The 21,523-nt window shown below is 41.3% G+C and overlaps 1 protein-coding gene across 2 annotated transcripts in view; it reads left to right on the top strand.

Annotated features, from left to right (window-relative positions):
- Positions 1-11,662: 11,662 nt before the first annotated feature.
- The window catches only part of SUCLG1 (succinate-CoA ligase alpha subunit), a 36,056-nt gene continuing 26,195 nt past the window's right edge, over positions 11,663-21,523 (top strand). For both annotated transcript variants that reach the window (XM_025353747.1, XM_025353746.1), the window contains exon 1: positions 11,663-11,970. In XM_025353747.1, the coding sequence (XP_025209532.1) occupies positions 11,874-11,970 (97 nt within the window). In that variant the 5' untranslated portion in view covers positions 11,663-11,873. The remainder of the gene's footprint in view (positions 11,971-21,523) is intronic.

The raw sequence follows: 21,523 nt of genomic DNA, 5'->3' as shown, positions 1-21,523 counted from the left end.
AGGCTGCACAGCCTGCAATTGCCTTGCTCAATTAAAAGAGGCCACCCTTTATGCTAGTCATAATGATAGCTAGTAATAATGATACCTTCTCTTTTGCAAAAAAGAGAAGGGGAGCATGTTGGGAAAAAGCTGAGTGTTGGGAAAAAAGCTGAGGCAGGGCTTGCATGTCTGACATAATGTCCTCTGGAATGTGTCTAGCCTTGCTGGCACCTTGCTACTAGCCCTCCTAGGCTCCAAGATCAATTGTATTCCCATTATCTCAAGTAGCAGAACATGTTCCATATAAATGCTAAACCATCACAGCTGTAGATCATGTGTCTGCCCTTTCGACCCCCCCCCCCACATTCTCACCACCTGTTTCTTTGTTGGATTACCAATAAATAGCATGGGCTCCCAGAGCTCAGGCCTTTCACAGCCTCCACAATCGTGATGGCCCCCCGGTCCCACGTTCTCAAACTGTCTTTTTCTCAATCTGTTGACTCCACCAGACTTTGTTGCCCCCACAACCTGGTGTTGGCTCTGATCACCCCAACAAATAGGAGCTGGGTAAAATGAGGCCGAAACCTACTGGGCTGCATTCCCAGATGGTTAAGGCATTCTAAGTCACAGGATGAGATAGGAGGTCAGCACAAAATACAGGTCATAAAGACTTTGCTGATAAAACAGGTTGCAGTAAAGGAGCTGGCTAAAACATACCAAAACCAGCTGACCAGAGGTCACTCTGGTTGTCCTCACTGCTACACTCTCACCAGCACCATGACAATTTACAAATGCCATGGCGATGTCAGGACATTACCCCATATGGTCTAAAAAAGGGAACCAAGAATAACCCACCCCTTGTTTAGCACATCATCAAGAAATGATCATAAAAATGGGCAACCAGCAGCCCTCGGGGCTGCTCTGTCTGTGGAACAGCCATTCTTTATTCCTGTTGAGTGCATATACTCAGGTAAAGAATGGGATTGAGTTAGAGGCCCCAACTTAGGGGAGTTAAGACAGAGTGGGTTAGAGGCCCCTCTTAATAAAAGGCAAGGATGCTTGACCAACCTTGGGTTAGAGGCCCAACTTAATGAGGGTTAGAGTCCCTTCTAAGATTTAGGGGGTTAGAGGCCCCACTCAGTAAAGTCCCTCTTGGCTAAGTACAGGTTTGGCACTATAGGATGTTAAATGCTATTCTCTTTGAAATAATCTGCCTTGCATGCTTTGCTGATGGCTGTGGGTGACAGGGTTAGGCAGGTACAGGACGTGGGGGAGGTTTCTCCTCCCTAAAAGTAGAAATTGGCGAGCTGATGGGACCGCTGGAAAAGATCTCTTTGTTACTGACAAGCAGCCAACTGTACTTTTCACTGTTGGCTGCAATGAGTGGGTCTTTTCTCTGGCCTCCCTAAACTCTTCACCTTCCCCACCCTGCCACAGGCAATACTTCTTTACTTTTCCTTCCCTATCTTTTCTGTTACTCAGGGCAACCATCTTGCCCAGAGACCATGTATTGAAACTCCAGAGGTTGGATTAAAGATGATGGGGCCCATCTAGGGGCAAATTTAAGCCTTGCCAGTTTGATATTGGGTGCTAAGCAGAGTGGCTAATGTCTATGTTTTATCACATGTATTTTGCTTTGGCCAGAAAGAAAAAAATAATTTTCCTTTATGATGTGGCTTGGCCCCCAGGGTGATGCTGCTGCAAGCTGGATCACTAGGGCTACTCAGGAAAAGGGAATTCAGAAGCTTGGCGTGCTGGCAAAAGGGTAAGAATTTCTTACCAGTCAGATTTCTGGCTTCTTTCTCTCTCTGCAAACGGCTGAATGAATGGGAAAAAACAAATCGGTGTTTATTTCGTCTGTAAAGTTTTGATTAATGAGAAAAAGAATTCTAAGGTTAGTCTTAAGCTGGTGTATTTTGTGCTATGAATTTGTTTTTCTGTGCTGAGGGGTACTTTAGGATAAAACATGGGTTTAGAACACCTGTAAGCCCACTTTTCTAAGACAACCCAACAAGCTGGTCAGTAACAAATTTGGTTGCAGGTTCCTGAAACAAACAAAAAAAGTCGGATGAAGTCTCCACCTCATTTTATGTCCTTGGAAGCTTGACCTTTTAACCATGTGGCAGTACTTTCTCTTGGTCTCTGCCTTCCAGGGAACAGAAATTTTAGGGTTCATGTCATAGTTAGCTCTAAAAAATCATATTAAATAGTCAAAAACTCAAAATTAATGACTCTAGACTCCTTCTGGTAAAGGAAATGGAGAGTGCCCCATCCTATATAGCTCACTAGCCAAGGTTTTGCACTTTTACAGTGGCAGTCCAGGTTTGATTCCCCACCTAGGAAGTAAGTAATCTCTGGTTTAATATATGTATGACCTGTCTATTCTCTTCTCCTCCTTGTACTGTCTTAAATTTTCTTTAAGCACCTGGGAGGTTACCTTTGATAAAGTTCAAAAGCCGAGTATCAGCCATTTGGCATAAGAAATTCTAAAAGGGCTTTATTAAAGAGTGCTATGGTTAAAATCAGTTTAATTAAAAGCAGATATTCAAGCTCTAACAGCCTGGACTTCTTGGGATAAACAGGAGGCACCACAGACCCTTTCCTGGCCCTGTTCTTCCAAGGGCTCCACCCTAAAGCTAGTAATCCAATTAAGAAACTTAAAAACTGGCAAATGAAAAACATTCAACTACTGTAGTAATCTTCTTCTGTCTTTGAGTGTAGCTATATATGTGTTGTGTGTAATGTTTATATAAATGAACTCTAATTGGCTTAAATAAAAATAAGCACTTAAATATTTTGAAAGTTAAATAAAACTGTAATGCCTTTTAGTTCAGGTAACTTTAGTAATCTTTGGGAAATAAAAACAGCTTTAAACATTATTGATAAAAACATTTAGTCTAAATTATGCAGGTCAGATATTAAGTTTGTTAAATGCAATAAGGTCATATAAACCACCTCTAACTTAAAAATTGTTCAATTTATTAAAAATTATTGATAAAAATATTTAGTCTATGCAGGTCAGATATTAAGTTTGCTAAATGCATTAAGGTCATATAAACTACCTCTTTAACTTTTAAAAATTGTCCAATTTATTAAAAATTATTGATAAAATAGAAACATTTAGTCTAAATTATGCAGGTGAGATTAAGTTTGCTAAATGCTTTAAGGTCATAAACCACCTCTTTAACTTTTAAAAATTGTTCAATTTACCTACCTTAAAGTCATTAGATTCTAGATAAGGCCTGGGGACATGTGGAATTAGCCATGCCCCCTAGCTACACAAAGATTATAAATAGAGAGATTTTATATAAGAAAGGATCTCATATGTTAAATTCTTGTCCTAAAGTAAAATGCCTGGTTGTTTAAAAGGAGGGATATTTAGGGCAAGTCAGAAAGTCCAAGAATGTCTCAGATGGTTTGTGTAAGTCATGAAAGGGAATTTATGCAAGAACTGTTGTATAATTCAAAGGTTGTTAGACCTCCTAAATGCCTCATAAAATGCCACTATGGCTCTTACTATACAACTTGCTTGCTTAAGTAAGATATGGCCTCGGGACATGTGGAGTTAGCCGTGCCTCCTAGCTATGCTGGAGAGTCAGCTCTTATCTGCTCTTCTGCCTGGTGTCTCCTAGGCTAGGCTCCACACCTAGCACATAACTACAATCTTGAACTTCACCAAAAATGAAAGTTTCTAAGCATTAACATTGTAACATGTAATTGAGACTCTTGAAGAAACAGTTGTACATGCAAGATGTGTAAGAAAAGTAAAATGTGTTTATGGGAAAAAAAAAAAAAAAAAAAGATTGTAAGAAGGCATGGGAATGTGGATTTTTCTTGCCTAAAGGATTAAAGGATTGTTTTAAGTTAGGATAAATCTGAAGGTGTAAGCAAGTTATGAAAGTTTTGTGAAAAATTAATTGTAAAAGAGATTCTGTGTGAACATATTGGCTAAAGTTAAAGGAGTATTCAGTTTTTCTGTAAACTTAACAATGGAATAAAGGAAAACCAGGTTTTTCTTAGAGCAAAAACCTGCTTATGATCTGCTCTTTAACAAAAATTTGTAAAAATGGTGTTTGGTTTTCTTTGGGCTGTATTTGTATAAATGTGTTATTGGTATATGTGTTCCAAAATTATGGGAAACTCCTATAATTTTGATATGACTCAGTGTACATTATCAGTAATAATTATAGTTGTTGTTTTGAATTATTGTATGCCACAGAGGTAACCAAATTTCTTTGTCAATTGTGTTTTTAACTGTGGCTATCCTAAGATGTTTTGTCATCCACAAACAATTGTTACCTTGTTTTAATCCTCTTCAGAAGGTGGTTTATAATCAATTATAGAACTCTAACAGGCATTCTTAAATGCAGGTTTTCTGATAACTGGAGACTGTGATATCAGAGTAGAGGAAAACATTTTCAGAACTCTCATGGAGAAATATAATGTTCATAACTATCAAACAGAAGTTAACTATATGGACTAAGCTGAAGAAGGCTAATCTTTTTAACTTTGCTTAAAATGCTGCTGATCCTTTGTTTTGCTTTTCAGAATAAATGAAACTTTTTTTTGAGCTATTTGCAGGTTTTAGCAATTGAGTAAAGTATGCTCCTTGAACAAAATTTGCAGCGTATTTGTTTCTCTCTACCTGATTTCTCCAAAATGTGGAAACTGTGAGTATTCTTAATTTATAGCAATATAGTTATTTGCATAAGTGCAACAAGAATCTGTTTTCTTTTGTAACAGGATACAATTGGAGAAATTGATTATTTTACCAAAGCTTTGACTGGAATGGTGTGCTTCCTTTAAGGAATCAAACTTGACTTGTAGAGCCAATAAAAGCCCTTTGGGGAACTGGTCTCATACCTTGCCTTACACAGTCCCTGTACAGGGTTTCTGGCCTGTATAAGTAAAGAAGGGTAAGTAAAGAATGCCATGTTCTCACAGGTCCAGGAGCCCCAGGTTATCTTGGGACCTCAAAAGAAGAGAAATTTACCCAACTCATAGGTATTTGAGGATACAAACCTGTGGCAGGGCTTGGCTTTAAAAAAGTCTTATCTGAGACTGTGCTATGGAAGAGAGTTCCATCAAAACCAACTTAAAAAGAGCGTACATGAAAAATAATCATTATTCTTGTACTTTATACAAATAATCAGGCCAAATATAATAACACAAATTGGTCTTATCATGCTTTGTCTTTAGCAAAAATTGGAATTATCAGATTCTAGTCTTATCAGTTGTTTTTAAGTTTGTCTCTGCAATTTAGGCTAACCCTGCTTATTCCTGTGAAACAATTAGTAATCTCTGACTGCTACTCAGAAGAAACAAGAGGGTTGGGTAATGTAAAAATCTGGATCAATACTCTAATCCTGGGCACATATTGGAATCATCTAGCAACCGTGTATCAGCTTGGTTCCAACAATCGCCCAGTTCATGGAAAGCTTTCTAATTCAGTTTTCTTGGAATAACTTTGTTTTGCTTTACCCTTGTGGAATATATTGCTGTTATACTTTTTGTGTAGGAATACAGGACAAGCTTACTGAATGTTTTCTTAAACACTTACTAATCTTCCAGATATCACTTTTTGTCAAAATCAAGCGCGTTATGAATGGACCTTACCATACTGAGGCTTTCTGACTGAGCTCCTCTCTACCTTGAATGCAAGAGACCCTCATAGGCAGGAGTATCATTGCCCCTATTCAGCCTGAAGAAGTTAGAGAATATGGATCTTTGCCCTTCTGCAACCCTTAGGATTAAGGGTTCTCTTATAAAAGGGAAGGAGGAAATGTCAGAGGCTTGTGAACCAGAGCAACTCCATCTTAAGATCTGGGTAAAATGAGGCTGAAACCTACTGTGCTGCATTCCCAGACAGTTAAGGCATTGTAAGTTACAGGATGAGACAGGAGGTCAGCACAAAATACAGGTCATAAAGACCTTGCTGATTAAACAGTTTGTAGTAAAGGAGCTGGCCAAAACTCAACAAAACCAAAATGGTGACCAGAGTGACCTCTGGTCATTCTCACTGCTACACTCCCACCAGCACCATGACAGTTTACAAATGCCATGGCAATATCAGGAAGTTACCCTATATGGTCTAAAAAGGGGAGACATGAATAATTTACCCCTTGTTTAGCATATCATCAAGAAATAACCATTAAAATGGGCAACCAGCAGCCCTCGGGGCTGCTCTGTTTATGGAGTAGCCATTCTTTTATTCCTTTACTTTCTTAATAAACTCATTTTCACTTTGCACTGTGGACTCACCCTGAATTCTTTCTTGCATGAGATCCAAGAACCCTCTCTTGGGATCTGGATTGGGACCCCTGTCTTGTAACAGGTCCACAAAGCTGGAACTTCTGGGGGGAGTAGGAGAGAGACAGCAAGAGAGCAAGAGTGCATGTCAGAGCAAGGATGCAAACTGCTGGCAAGATGCAGCTAAATGGTATGTTTTAGCGAGCAGGGATGTTTCTTGTAGCCCACAGAGGCTGAAATGTTCTCATATGCCTGAGAAGAGTCCAGAGATAGCTGACAGAACCAGAGCAAAACAGGCCTTCAAAGTAGGAGTAAATGATGATGCAGCAATAGCTTGGACCACAGCTAAGGACCAGATGGAAGGATGTATGTTATCAGGAGATGCCAGCACAGACAGAAGACAAAATACTCCTTACACTACATCCACCTCACCCTAGCATCACTCCAGGAATTTACACAAAACTCTGGTGAAAGGAAAAGAATCTGACATTCTAGTAGAATGGGGGGTCACATAAAATCAAGGTAAGATATAGAACTATAATTGTTTTTAAACATAAAGAGCCAAAATTTCTCGAATAGGCAGAAAACCCCAAATCTTGGTCAACTCTTCTCCCTTCTGCTCTGACTGGATTCCACACATGAGGGACCATAATGAATTTATTTTGTTAAAAACAATGCAAATGAAAAAAATGCAAATGAGAGACTTTGCTCCAACAGATAAAAACTCAGTTACTTAGCTCAGTCTTGTCAAGATTCTTGGTTGCAAAGAGCAGGGACCACTTTGGCAGAAAAAGATACCCCCTGGAGCTGCTCCTCTAGACACCAGCCACCCAGACTGCTGAGTCTCCTGACTCCCCCAAGCACATATCTCTAATTGTCCCTACTTATTTACACATTAGTGAGAACAGGGAAGGGTGGGGTAGGGGGAATGGATATATGTATATACTTGAATACACACAAAAAAATAGCTCTGGAAGGATACACAAGAAACTGGATAGCACTGACTTCCCCTGGGGAGAACTGGGTGGTGGGGAGACTAGAAGGAAGATTTCTCACTGCTTGTATTTTAATATTTATTGTACCTTTTGAATTTTGATCCAGGGCAATAAATTACCTATTTCAAAAACCAACAACTAAAGGTTCCATCCAAGCCAATGAAAAACTTCAACCTTATACCTAATTTAAAGCTCCTCCCCCTCCCTCCCTCCCTGTCAGGCCTCTGAGCCCAAGCCAAGCCATCGCTTCCCCTGTGACTTGCACATATATATGCCCAGATGGCCTGAAGTAACTGAAGAATCACAAAAAGAAGTGAAAATGCCCTGTCCCTGCCTTAACTGATGACATTCCACCATAAAAGAAGTGAAAATGGCCGGTCCTTGCCTTAAGTGATGACATTACCTTGTGAAAGTCCTTTTCCTGGCTCATCCTGGCTCAAAAGCTCCCCCACTCCTGCCCACCAGAGAACACCCCTTTGACTGTAATTTTCCTTTATCTACCCAAATCCTATAAAATGGCCCCACCCTTATCTCCCTTTGCTGACTCTCTTTTCGGACTCAGCCAGCCTGCACCCAGGTGATTAAAAAGCTTTATTCTCACACAAAGCCTGTTTGGTGGTCTCTTCACACGGAAGCGCATGACAATCCCATGTCTGGCATGATCTGACTCCACAATCAGCAGCTGGGAAGGAAGGAGCTGAGGTCTGTCTCCCCCTCTTCTTTTACTCCTCCCTTCACACCCTTGCTGTATGTTCCCGCAGTGGGTAGATTTGATTCGGATACAATCTCTTAAATGGTGTTGTTTGTGGTTCTCTCCTGATGTTCTATTCTCTCTTCGGAATGCTGGCTCTTTCTGAGCATTTCATGGATTTTTCAGAAACTCCTCTCCCACTCCCCTGCACAGTATCCTGATGTCAGTTGGGTACTCTTTGGCTGGCCTCCTTGTAACTCTTCCTGCCTTCCTCCTCCCTCTGGGGGTTTTCTGCAGTCTTTTATGCTAGGGTTCCTTGCCTCAGAGGATGGCATGTCTCTTAGGGGGAAGTTCAACTTTCTTGGCATGCATTTTACTACAGGAATATTAACACATCTTGATACACCAAATATTGCCCTGCCTGCTGATGAGGACTGCTCCAGCTAGCTTCCTGCCGTTGCAATTCTCTAGGAAGGAGGCAGACATAGCTTAATAGTTAGGCCTGCCTTCCAAATTCAAGTTTCCTCAAGCATTCTCTGACCAAGACCTATCTAGCTAACTAAGGTGGGCTCATGAATTTCTGCAGTCCTGTAGGGATTTATCCTGAAATTTAATACCACCAATGTTTTGGTAAGAAGCCCTCACCCACAAACTTGGCTGGGAGTGGAAGGAAACAAGAACATTAAACTGACAACTCTAGACTCAGAAGCATCAATCCCCTTGTTAATCCAAAATATCTGAGACAGGTCTCAGTCAATTTAGAAAATTTATTTTGCCAAGGTTAAGGATGCACCCGTGACTCAGAAAGTCCGGATGACATGTGCCCAAGGTGGTTGGGGGTACAGCTTGCTTTTATACATTTTAGGAGGGCATGACACATCAATATTTGTAAGATGTACATTGGTCCATCCAGTAAGGCAGGGACTTCTTGGTTAGAAGTAGATAAGCAACAAAAGGTTGCATTCTTTTGAGTCCTTGATCAGCCTTCCATTGAATATACAATTTAGTCTGGCTCAGTGAATCTGCATTTTTACATAAACAATAGGGCAGAGGTAGCAATCAGACATGCATCTGTCTCAGGTGAGCCTCAGAGGGATGACTCTGAGTTCTGCCTGTCCTTTATCCACAAGGAATTTCCTGTGGGCAAATTGTGAGGGAGGTATGTAGCTTATTATCTTTGTAGCTATATTATTTAGGAATAAAATGGGAGGTAGGTTTGCCTGTTGCAGTTCCCAGCTGGACTTTTCTCTTGGCTTGGTGACTTTGGGGTCCTGAGATTTATTTTTCTTTCACACCCTCATACAATGAATTCTAGTCTTTTGCTTATCTGAGCCGGCTGGGATGTGGGGGTGAGAATTCAAAGACACATTTGGCCACCTCCTATCAAACTTCAGAGAGAAGTAGCTCCTAGACTGCCCTCCTTATGGATGTGGAGGTAAGGCTTGTTGTCTTCAGCTTTAGAGCTTTAGACAAAGTTTTGAGACAAATAGAAATATCCTGTTCTAATTTGGTTACTCACTTCAGTTAAAACCTTTAAAACATGATCCTGCCATGTAAAAAAGACAGTTCTTTAATGATAATAACTACCATTATTGAATATTTGGTACAAGGTGACAGTAGCTTTATATACTAAGTGTATTAAATGTTCACAACCCTCTTAGGAAGTTTCATACCCATCTCAGTAATAAAACCTGAAACCCAGAGGTCACATAGCCAGTGGCAGAGTTGGAATCTGAACCCAGACCTGTCTGATTCCCAAACTCAGTCTGCAAAGATGAGTGGTTGGTATTGACTAGTGTAGTTGTCCCCTATCTGTGAGCTACAGAATTGAGGTAGGGGTGTTCCCGGACCAAATTGAGGGTTGGGCTGCTAGTTTTTGTGGCCCAATAATGAGATGTAGATGAACTGGGGAGGAAGAGAGTTTTTATTTCTGCAACCGGTTACATAGAAAAGTCCTGGAAATTATCGCCAGACCAACTCAAAATTACAGTTTTCTAGAGCTTATATACCTTCCAAGCTATGTTTACGTGTAAGCGTGCATTTATCTAAAGACATAAGTGATTAACTTCTTTTAATCTATAACTAAGGTCTGAGTACTGAAGACCTTCCTTGGAGGCTCAGTAAATTTACTTAATCTACATGGCTTTAGATGCTGGGGTGATTACCCTTATCTTGCCCCCTGCTAAATCACAGAGGTTTGGAGAGTTCCCTCAGACCTCCAATAAACTTGTTTGTGGAGGCCTGGGGAGTTTCTTCAGATCCCCAATAAAACTTGTTTAATCTTAAATGGGTCCCGTTAAGAATTCCTTCATTAATTTGTCATGCTTTAAGGCCCAGGAAAGGCCTAGGCAAAAACCCTTGGTGGGCTTTTGTTACATCCCAGCCTTTGTACAAGGGCACTGGCTTTTAATATTTAACTTAGCTACTCAGTACTGAAACGTTGTTATGGAGGCTTGTATTAATGAGACCTGGTCTGCCACAGGGGTGCAGTTATTATAAGAGATTGAAATATCCGAAGTTCATCAAACATTGTCTGTGGATCCAAAAAATAATCTATATACTACTATTCTCCCATATATATCAATTCAATTCAACAATGAGTTATTTGTGTCAAGCATTGTTCTAGGTGCTGGGGATACTTCAGTGTACAAAACAAACAAAAATACCCATCTTCATGGAAATACAAATTTTCATTAAAAGTGTACTGAAATTATACTTTTTGTCATCATTCATTTTATCAATTAAATGAAACTAAACATATAACTCAGTTCACGAAGAATTTTGCTATATAAAATAGCAAGGGATTTTCTATTTATTTGCTATAAAAATGTCCAATTTGTTATAATGGATATATCTGGAAACCACTGATACTATTTAACTCTGAGTAATTTAATTATCACAAGAACATGATCCATGATCGAGGAGTTTATTTGCAGTGAAGTCCAACCTGATAATGGCAATAATTGGATCATAAAGGAAGTATTGGGCAATCTCCTTGGGTAATCCCACTCATCCATCCCACAGCTCAGTGCCAATTATAATGACTACCTAAGTAAATTAGGATTGCAATTTTATTGACAATTCTGATGAGGAATCTCGGGAGCACGATTTTCGGCAGAGACGCAGATTACTTCATCTCTTGTTTACCTTTTGACTCTGGGACTCTCTGAGGTTCCTTCTAAAGCTGTTACAGAAGAGGGAACTGTTTGTCCAAACAGGGAGCAAAGTCGCATTTGACCTCGAATTTCAGCCCTTAGGATACCCAGGGAATAAACAGTCATACACTTACTGCTAGTCAAACTGCATGATTATTTAACTAGAAACTCCACATTCCAAGAAATTAACTGTCACTAAGATAACTTTTGGTTTTTCTCATCACGTCTTTCCCTTCACATGCCACCAGCGCCAGTTCGAATTCCCGTCCCCAGAGGCAACCCTTCCGGGTCCAGGCACAGGTACGCGGTGAGAAATATTATTCTTTCTAATAGCAAACGAGGAAAACGAAGGGGGGAGGAGATGGGCCTGGGATACAAAGTTCTGGCACTGCTCTTCGCACCTCACCTCGCTGTTTCTTCCCTCCTAGTCTTCAAGTCCCTTGTCTCCCCGGTCTCACTGCCGCTCTCCCCTCGCTCCCTTCCCGCAGCCTCACTCAAAACCTACGAACCAGTCGCGGCCGTCAGACTACATTGCCCACAATGCCACGCGCCGGCCAGTCTCACGTGGGGGTTTACCCCCAGCTGCTGTTATAATTCATGTTAATCAAACCCACATTTCTAGGAAGGAGCCGAGTTATTATCTGCCTCTCCGACAGGATGCCTCTTTGTCTTCACCTGCCATCGCCGCTGTTCCGTGAAGAATCCTCTGTAGAAGGAAATTTGTTCAGGCGACTGCTGTGGCCACCCTCCCCCTAGGCCTCTGTCCCTGTGAGGTCCCCGGGGGCCTGGGAGTGTCATTGGCGGATGACCGCGACCCTTGCGGCTGCCGCTGACATCGCTACCATGGTCTCCGGCAGCAGCGGCCTCGCAGCCGCCCGTCTGCTGTCGCGCAGCTTTCTCCGTGAGTCCGGCCAGGACTGTCTTCCTTGCGCCCGTGGGTTCTTGGCCTCGCCGGACCCAGCGTCCTGGCCCAGGCCGCGGCTGGGCCCTCAGGGCGGGACCTCGGCGGGGGCTTGGGAGCGGTTTGGGATTCCGGCTTCAAGTCGGCGACCCCTACGGAGGAAGGAGCTTTGCTGGATACGTGGGGTGGGGGGCATGACTTAGGCCGCTGGTAGATGGAGATACTGGGTGGCTGAGCCAGGATTCGGGTCTGGAAGCCCTGTAAATTTGGAAGCTTGCTTTCGGCCCAGCGGTGACAAGTGACAGGGTGGGGGTGGCGTCTAGACTGGCCTTATTTGGAGTTGGGGGTGAAGAGGTGGGCAAGGTAAGTGTCTGGGTTGAGCGGTAGGGGAAGTGTCTCAGTAGGAAGTTGGGGGATGAGGCTGTCCCTAGTACGGAAAGGTCCTACACTTCGAATTCCCCCTCCGCAAGATTGTACGTCAGGGGAAAGATAGTTTCTTTACACAGAGTGGGTCGGCATAGCCGCATAGACTCCTAGAAGCTTATGGTTGGCTGGGACCTAAACCAGCTTATTTGCAGTGCCTCCAACAGGCGGTTTGTGGACACATCAGTTCCCGAAAACTTAGCACCCAAGGTTGCTAGTCTTTGAGACACGCTGACTATGGAAAATTCTTGCTATATTCAAAGTCTCTGTGCTTGTCAGGTAGGTTATAGTAGAAAGAAACTTTGTAATCATCCACATCAGGGTTTGAAATCTGGCTAGTCCCTTTTCAGTCTGTGTAATAACCCTGGACACTTTTCTTAATCTGTTTTTCAGTGTTTCCAATCACATGAAAATATTAACACATTTCAGTGAGCCTGAAGCACCATCACTTGTAAGGTGGACCATTATTTTGTTTACCACTAACAATGAAAAACGATTGCTTATTAAAATTGTGACACACCAGTGGTTGTCACATGTATCCTGGTTTTTTAAAAAGTGAAACAAAATGTGCGTTTTAGCAATGATGATGTACAGGATGATCTGGCTTCACTGCAGAATAAGTGGAGCAATTTATATAAAGTATCTCGTATGTAATAAAGTTAGTTTTCTTTTTCCGGTTTGTTCTTAATTCTGCATGTACTGAGTATTTTATGAGACTTAATTCCTTTCTTGAGAAGATTACATTCTAAAAGTGTGCATTGATGAGTGTGCACTCAGTAGCTAACACTTAGTTGCCAATCACTTGAGGACAAAGGTCTGGCTAGATAATGTTAGCAAGTATGAAATAGTTGGTTTGTTTGGTAAAGCTTTCTGGAGATTCTTGAGGGTGTTGTAGGCAGAAGGACAAAAAGAATTCGTTATACCCAGTAATCACTCAGGGCAATAGAGTTTGAGCACCAAGAATAAAGTATATTGAATATGGTTTTAAACCAGCTTAATTTGAATAGATAGTGGGTTAGAATGTAGAAGATCAGGTGTGCAGCACAACCACTGTGGTGGGAAACCCCAGGAAGAAGTTGCCCACCTGTGTCTTTTGCTTCTGTGGTCTTGCTAGTCTGAGGTTCTGCAAGATCCTAGCCTCAGGTAGGTCTGCTGTCTAGAAAAATCTAGAGAATAAAGGAAGAGTGTCTAAAAGATCTAGCTCCTTACTCCACCCTTAGCAGAACTCTCGATCCTCTTCCCACAGAAGTGGAAGTTCGTTCTTAGACTCCCAGGATCACTTGGCTTTAGAGTGACCATCTGGTTAAGTTTTGTTATTGGAGTGGGCTTGAATTATCTAAGTCATGTGATTAACTTGTTGTTAAGGGTCTGAGATCTAAACCAAGATATATTCTGTATCAAGAGGGGTTATGGACAACAATGTTTAATGTATAAACACCTCTAAATTCGCAAAACTCTAACTCCTATTTCCCATGCCACATTTCTGAGCCCATTTTCACTCCCACTAGAAAAATAGCAGCTCCAACATCACCTTGCAAACTTTTTTTTTTAAAGGGGCCAGAAATTATTTAGACTGTGAAGCTAATAGAGCTGCAGATGTTAGGGAATTTTGTTCCCTCTGTTAAGTTTAAACTTATGGTATGTTACTTGCTGAAGGTCATAGTGTTGCAATATTGATTAGAGTTAACAGCAACAACAACAAAAAACTCAAGTGAACACTGGTAGTTGTCTTTCAGAGCCCTGTTTTACAGCTTATGAAAAAAGGAAAAGGGGCCTGGCACGGTGGCTCATGCCTGTAATCCCAGCACTTTGGGAGGCTGAGGCGGGTGGATCACAAGGTCAGTAGTTCAAGACCAGCCTGGCCAAGATGGCGAAACCCCATCTCTACTAAAAATACAAAAATTAGCCGGGCGTGGTGGCAGGCACCTGTAATCCCAGCTACTCAGGAGGCTGAGGCAGGAGAATTGCTTGAATCCAGGAGGTGGAGCTTGCAGTGAGCTGAGATCGTGCCACTGCACTCCAGCCTGGGCGACAGCGTGAGACTCTCAAAAAAAAGAAAAAGAAAAAGGAAAAGGATCCAGTTGAAGTGGAGAGAGAAAATACAATGAAAAATGAGAAAGATTTCTTCCATGAGAAAGTTTAAGGATTTCATAAGCACCCTTAAAGTTGAAATAATGATGTTTTAAGAGAAGCATAAAGTAATGCAAGGTCTTTTTAAAACTGGTCAGTAGTTTCTGTAACTTGAATCTTTTAGAATAAATAGGGAATAAGAGCCAGTATTTTTGAACCTCAGAATTTTGGTATTTTAATGCCAGAAAGTAAAGCTTAAAAGCCAACTGGTCCCAAACCTTTGTACGGCAGATGAGGAAATCCCGAAAGTTCCCAGTGAGTATCAGAAGGGGTACTAGCACCCAGGTCTTCTGACTCTGCAGTATCCTTTCCACCAGCATGTACCATGTGATAATTTAAGCTGCTTTCTTCGAAGCTCTGATTTTTTTTGGCAGCCTCAGTGATGTGTTGAGAAGGTGACTATTCTGCTCAAAGGTGTTGCCTTCCTTTTCCCTGTGTTTACCAGGTGTGTAGGCCTGTTTTTAGAATCAGAGATGCATTTAAAGTGTAGTTTGGAAAAGGAGATACTCAACAGTGATGTTTTGGATACTAGCATCTGTTGCCATTGCATCTAACAACCAAATCTTTATTTCAGAAATACAAAATAGCTTTGATTCAAATGTACCAATGTAGCCATGAGAAAGTGATTTGATTTTTGACATAAAATTTGTTTTTCCATAGAAATGTAATTGGGAATGTTAAAAATAATTTCTCTTAAGTGCAGGGCAACAATTTCATGTCATCAAGGGACTGGCATGCCATAGACCCACTTTTTTTTTTTTTTTTTTTTTAAGACAGAGTCTCGCTCTGTCCCCCAGGCTGGAGTGCAGAGGTGCCATCTCGGCGCACTGCAAGCTCCGCCTCCTGGGTTCACGCCATTCTCCTGCCTCAGCCTCCTAAGTGGCTGGGACTACAGGCACCCGCCACCACGCCTGGCTAATTTTTTTGTATTTTTAGTGGAGACAGGGTTTCACTGTGTTAGCCAGGATGATCTCAATCTCCTGACCTCATGATCCACCCACCTCAGCCTCCCAAAGTGCTGGGATTACAGGCGCGATAGACCCACATTTTTTTACATTATAACATTTCTTACGTTAGGATGTGTCTTATTATTGATATATATGTAATTTTTTTGAGACAGAGTTTTGCTCTTGTTGCTCAGGCTGGAGTGCAATGGCACAGTCTCAGCTCACGGCAACCTCTGCCTCCTGGGTTCAAGCGATTCTCCTGCCTCAGCCTCCTGAGTAGCTGGGATTACAGGTATGTGCCACCATGCCCTGTTAATTTTGTATTTTTAGTAGAGATGGGGTTTCTCCATGTTGGTCAGGCAGGTCTCAAACTCCTGACCTCAGGTGATCCGCCCGCCTCATTTTTTCTTTTTTACCAGTAATTAATAGTACGTCTTAAAAATCAATGGTGTGTTATATTTGATGAAATATGGTACTTACAGCTTATTAAACTTCACTTGTAAGTCAATATTAAATGAATATGTAATTTAACATTTGAATAGTGGGTTGTTTGGAGTTTAGGGGTAAGTGGCTGCTAGCTAGTCTGCTGTATTATAAGGTCCTGTAGGTGTAGACTGCAATAGCCTGTGTCTTACATATGCATAATGCATATGGTTAATAAGTGTGCATTTGTTAAATTCATGAGTATATGCATGAATAAATGTTTACCAGGGACACAGTTTGAGAGGTGGGTTGAAGGAGTATTGAGTATTGCGTGAATAGAGCCTCGGGTTATTGGTTAGGAGCATGGTACTGGTCATACAAGGCCCATGGTTTGAGTCCTACGCTGGGCAGGTGCTCTTTGACCATACATTGCATCATTCATCCCATCAGCCATCTTATAAATCATGCGGTTACTATTATGGTGAAGAAGACCAGTATGTGGCTGACAGGTACAAATCTATCACCCCCGTTGAAAACACATCTCTCTCAGATTACTCAGCCTCTTTCCTTCATTGTCTTTATTACAGTTTGTACTGTTGGTAGTTTTGTTTTTCTTTGTGTAATGTTTAGCTCCTTTACAGGGCAGGAAACTTCACGCGGGTAGGACCCTGAGCCTGTCTTGTTCACCCGTGAATCCCTAGCACCTGACAGATAGCCTGTCACAGTGAACATCTCAAAGCAGTTTGGTCTACTCATTCTGCATCGGTAATAATAATGGTAATAAAATAGCTCTTAGGGATATAACACTTGCTCTATCCTAGGCACTGTTTTAAATGCTTTATATATTACTAACTCATTTAATTTTCACATCAGCCTATGAAGTATATACTATTATTGTCCCTGTTTTACAGTGAGGGCTGCACCTTTACAAATGTATTATATGTTAAAAACTTAGAAGTATATTTGTGCATACTGCACATTATATGTAGACATGGATTAGTATTTTTATAAATAAACATGTAAGATGTGCACAAGGACATGTAGAAAACATTTCTGGCTAGACTTATTTGATTTTAAAATATGAACTATTTTTTCTCTCTTTTTAGGGAAAGATTTGCCTTTGTGTTCATGTAGGGTTATAAACCCAGTTTTGAAAGTGTACCAGACACTGTGCTACCTGGTGCCAATTTAAGGAGTAATTTCATATTAACATCACAGCCTCCTAGGGGCAGCTGTTATCCCACTTCTAGATGGGAAGACTAAGGCTAAGGGAGATCAAAAGATATGCTCTGGGTTACATGGCTGCTGAAAGGCAGAGCATAAACTCAAGACCAGGCCTGTCTGATTCCTGTGATGATGTTCTCAGCTGCTCCTGGGATGCAGTCCCAAGGTTAAGCTGGACAATTTCTAAGAATCTGAAGATAAGAAGGTGGCCTAGGATGTGACAACTATAGCATTTGCCATCAGAAACTATTCCTGTTGGCCAATCTCACCTTTCCTGCTCTAATATTTAATTTAAAATACTTATTTTCAGCTGGGTATGGTGGTGCATACCTGTAATCCCAGCACTTTGGGAGGCTGAGGCAGGCAGACCACTTGAGGTCAGGAGTTTGAGACCAGCCTGGCCAACATGGTGAAACCCTGTCTCTACTAAAAGTACAGAAAAATTAGCTGGGTGTGGTGGTGTGGGCCTGTAGTCCCAGATACTCAGGAGGCTGAGGCAGGAGAATCCCTTGAACCCGAGAGGTGGAGGTTGCAGTGAATTGAGATCGCACCACTGCGCTCCAGCCTGGGCTACAGAGTAAAACTCCATCTCAAATAATAATAATAATAATAATACTTATTTCCTTCTTATTAGTAAAGCTAGGCATCTCATCATATATTGATTTGTAGTTTGTCATCCATTGTGTTTCTTGTTCATGGCCTTTATCAGTTTTTCTCTTAGGCTTTGAGCTCCACTTTTTGCTGGCTCTTCCTGTTGCCCAGGTTAATTCCTTGTCTGTTAAATGTTATGAAAACACTCCCCTGGTCTGTCATTGCCTTTAACTCTGCCTATGGTGTGTTTTACTCAGTCTGAATGTTTTCTTTTTTCATGTAGGGAAATATTCAATTTGTATTACTGCTTTTGGGTTTCATTTATTAAAAAAAATGTTAGCATGGCATTTTTACTAGATTAATGTAGCTTTGGGGACTGCCAGCAGCATTTTAGGGCTGAACTTCCATGCAGTCTCTATATGAATTTTAGAGAAACCTATTGTCTTTATATGTACAAAAAAGATAGAGGGTTCTTTTCCCTCTTTCCTGATACGTGGGAGTTCAAGATTGACTTTTTCCAACTCACTGAAAAAGAGATGAACCTTATGATGTTTAGTTTGGTGTAAGTGTTTCTTTTGGAGACCCTTTTTCTTGTCCTGTAATTAAGTGAAATGCTTCCCATGCACCTATTGTGTGTAAGTAACTGACCATATACCATAGGAGATGAGATGAATAAGACATGGTCCTGACACTCATGGAGTTTACAGTTAGCAGTGCGAAAAGTATTTAGATGGTACTTGAAATAATCTTGAAATAAATTTAAGCTTAGATAATTTCACTTAGAAATAATGTGATAAAGAGAGTAAGGATATATGTGCACTCAGTAGTGTACTGTGTGATGGTGTTTATTGTATAGCACATGAAAGTGTTCATAGCTTCTATTCTTAATCTCAGATCCCTTTTAAAGTCCCCCATTATATTCATAAATCATATATATCATGTGAAGATATAGGAATTCTTGGCTGTAGTGTTTTATTTAAATGTTAATTTATATGGATTAACGTAAGTGAAATTCTCAGGAAGTTGAGGACATTAAATCTTTAATTGAAAGGTAAGAGATATTTGCAAGATGGTTTGGCTACCAATGTATGCCTTGTGTTCTAAATTTCACTTTAGGAAGTCACTTACTCTAGTAATTTGATGGCTTTGTCACAGAGGTCAGGATTGTATTTAAAACCAAAATATGATTAAGTTGGGTTAAGCAGTGGACAGTGGAAGATTTGCACTGTGAACTACTTTGCATTCTCCAGCAGAAGCAGAGTAGGCTATTTTTAATTACTTAAGGTATTTGCTTGATAATTTGGGTGAAGAAATTCATTAGGGAAAGAAAGTGTAGAGTCAGTTTGATTTTAATATTTATAGCAGCTAGTGGTTTGCACTCTTTACCAGCCCAAATTAAGGAGAATGGTGGAAGGATTCTAGGAGGGAAGGTGGGGGTGTGGGGAGTCTGCTTTTGTGGGGAATCTCAAGCCTGGAATTCTGGGCCTTAAATTAGTTAAGGTGGGGAAGAATGAGGAGAATGACAGTGATTTAACATTTGGTGAGTTTTACTCGGAAAAGCATATTTTGCGTTATTTCCATTTGAATGCAAATACAGCAACAAAGAATTTCCTTCATTCTATGATGTCAACAATAGTAAGACTTGTCATTGATTTGATAATAGTATTGCCTCAAATATATCCACCAGTTGTTAGGTGTGTCATGGTAGCATGGAGTGGCAGGAGACTGAGAATTGGTTCTCTCTGGAGTGTGTTACCTCAAGCTGTTGAGGAGGCAGAAATTAAGGTGAGGAGTATTACATCATATAGCTCACCTTCAGGTCCTCCTTACAGCCATGACGGGTTGGGGAGCATGCTTGATATAAAGGGCCTGGGGTAGAGTGGATTCATCTTCTGGTATAGGTGGAGTTTCTGGGATTCAAAAGGCGTTTGTGGTGATTATGGTATACCCTCATGGCTTGCTGGGCTACTCACGGTTTTCCGCTGGGTTTTAGAGTCTGCTCTGATTGCCAACATTTCTCACTTGGCTGGCCTAACATATTACAGCAGTATTCTAGAAAAGGAAGCATATGATGGTCCATGATTCCTTGTCTGGATCTCCTGTGACAAGTTAATTCCTACTGTGCAGGTGCAGCTATCAGTTTAGATGATAGGGGCTCAAGTTAGGTAGCATGGGCCAGGGCTGGGGCAGAGGTGAAGGGAGTTTTTAGTTGTGGAGAGGTCATAACAGTGGACCAGGAACCACATGAACCTCTTTCCTTTCTTTAGGAGCTTGGAGATCAAGTTATTGGGAGTTTTAGTAGTGAACTGCTGATAACCTAGGTTTCAATTTGGAGGTAATCCCAATGAGGGATTCATTCCTTAACTCCACCTCTCACACATACATAGACTTCTCTACCTTGAATAGGTGTGGGGAGTTTACCCCAAATTCCCAAGGCTTTTTTTTGTTGTTATTATAGTACTTTACACACTAAGCAGTTATGGCCGACTTTTATATCAGTTCATATAGATTGTGAGTTATTTGAGGGCTGAGACACTGTCATTCGTCACTTTATCCTTGACACCTGACATTATGGCTTGGTATAGGTGCTCCCCAAATGTTGATTGAATCAATGAACGAACTCACATTTCAGTACAGATGATAACCTTGCCTGGCATCATACAGGTTTCTTGTCAGGATGGAATGTGATCAGGAATTTCACTTTCTTGCCATTGAATACATTTCTTGGATTTGCCTGTAAGATGATAATAGTCTATTAGTTCCAGCTTATCTAGAAGTGGGTCTGTGTGAGCCTAGGCCTGGTGTGTAGATGGGGAGATCACACATGCATGAGTGCACACACATCTACACCTATGCATTAGAGGTTTCCCAAGATTTACTTCATTAGATGCTATAGGCTCTTAGGGGCATTGCACAGACTAATACTAAAAGGCCAGGGGATTGGGAGGTGAGCTGCTGTTTATCACACTTCTGATACACTTTTTATGAGCACCAAAGATCTGATGTTGTAAAATCTTGTGCTCCATAGAATTGATCCAGGAGATCTGGAGTTACTAGGAGAAAGTAGAGATCTTCGTTGGTCTGTTATTGGAGCTGTGCTTTAGGGACACAGACAGACCTGTCTTTTCTCAGGGTGACTTCTGCTCCTTTCGAAGGAGAAGTGAATTGTCTGATCTGTTAAGTTAGTGAGTATAAGAGTACTTGTGCAGAACCAAACTTTACCCAGAAAAAGTATTTTATATGAACAAGTAGGGACTCCAGATATCCTGATCACAACATCTGATCTTACAATCAAATTTTCTACCTTCTGGTCTGAAAACATATGATAAGATAATGATATGATATGATACATGAAATGATATGAGCCTTTGTTGAAGATTCAATGGGAGGGACTGGTAAAGACGGTTCTTCCACTAGTCAGGAATTGTAGCAGGGTAGGAAAGGGTATAGCTTCTACACAAATATCATGGTTATAGGTGTTCAGCTGGGAGAAGTGGGAGCCAAGGGCAAGGATGGGTCTGGAGTGCAGCACTGGCGAGGGTGGGCTGTGCTGCACAGCTCAGTAGGGACAGGGTCTCAGGCCATAAATCCCTGCTGTGTCCACTGGCCTAGAGTCAGATGCTTAGCTGTGACTGCTGTGCCAGAACTTGACCTGCAAAGCCCATGGCCCCTTGTTGATCACAGTCTCGTCTGAGAAAGCTGTCTGTTACATAGCGGTTCTTTGTGTGTACCAAATATTATCCAGGTGGTAAGGGCTAAATCTGGGCCTGTCTCTTCCCTGGAGGTGTAATGGGTTCCAGATACTTCCGCCAGAA

This window comes from Theropithecus gelada, chromosome 13 (assembly GCF_003255815.1).
Source record: "Theropithecus gelada isolate Dixy chromosome 13, Tgel_1.0, whole genome shotgun sequence".
NCBI classification, from domain to species: Eukaryota; Metazoa; Chordata; class Mammalia; order Primates; family Cercopithecidae; genus Theropithecus; species Theropithecus gelada.
Note: the sequence above shows the minus strand (reverse complement) of the source record. Positions and strands in the feature narration are given on the sequence as shown.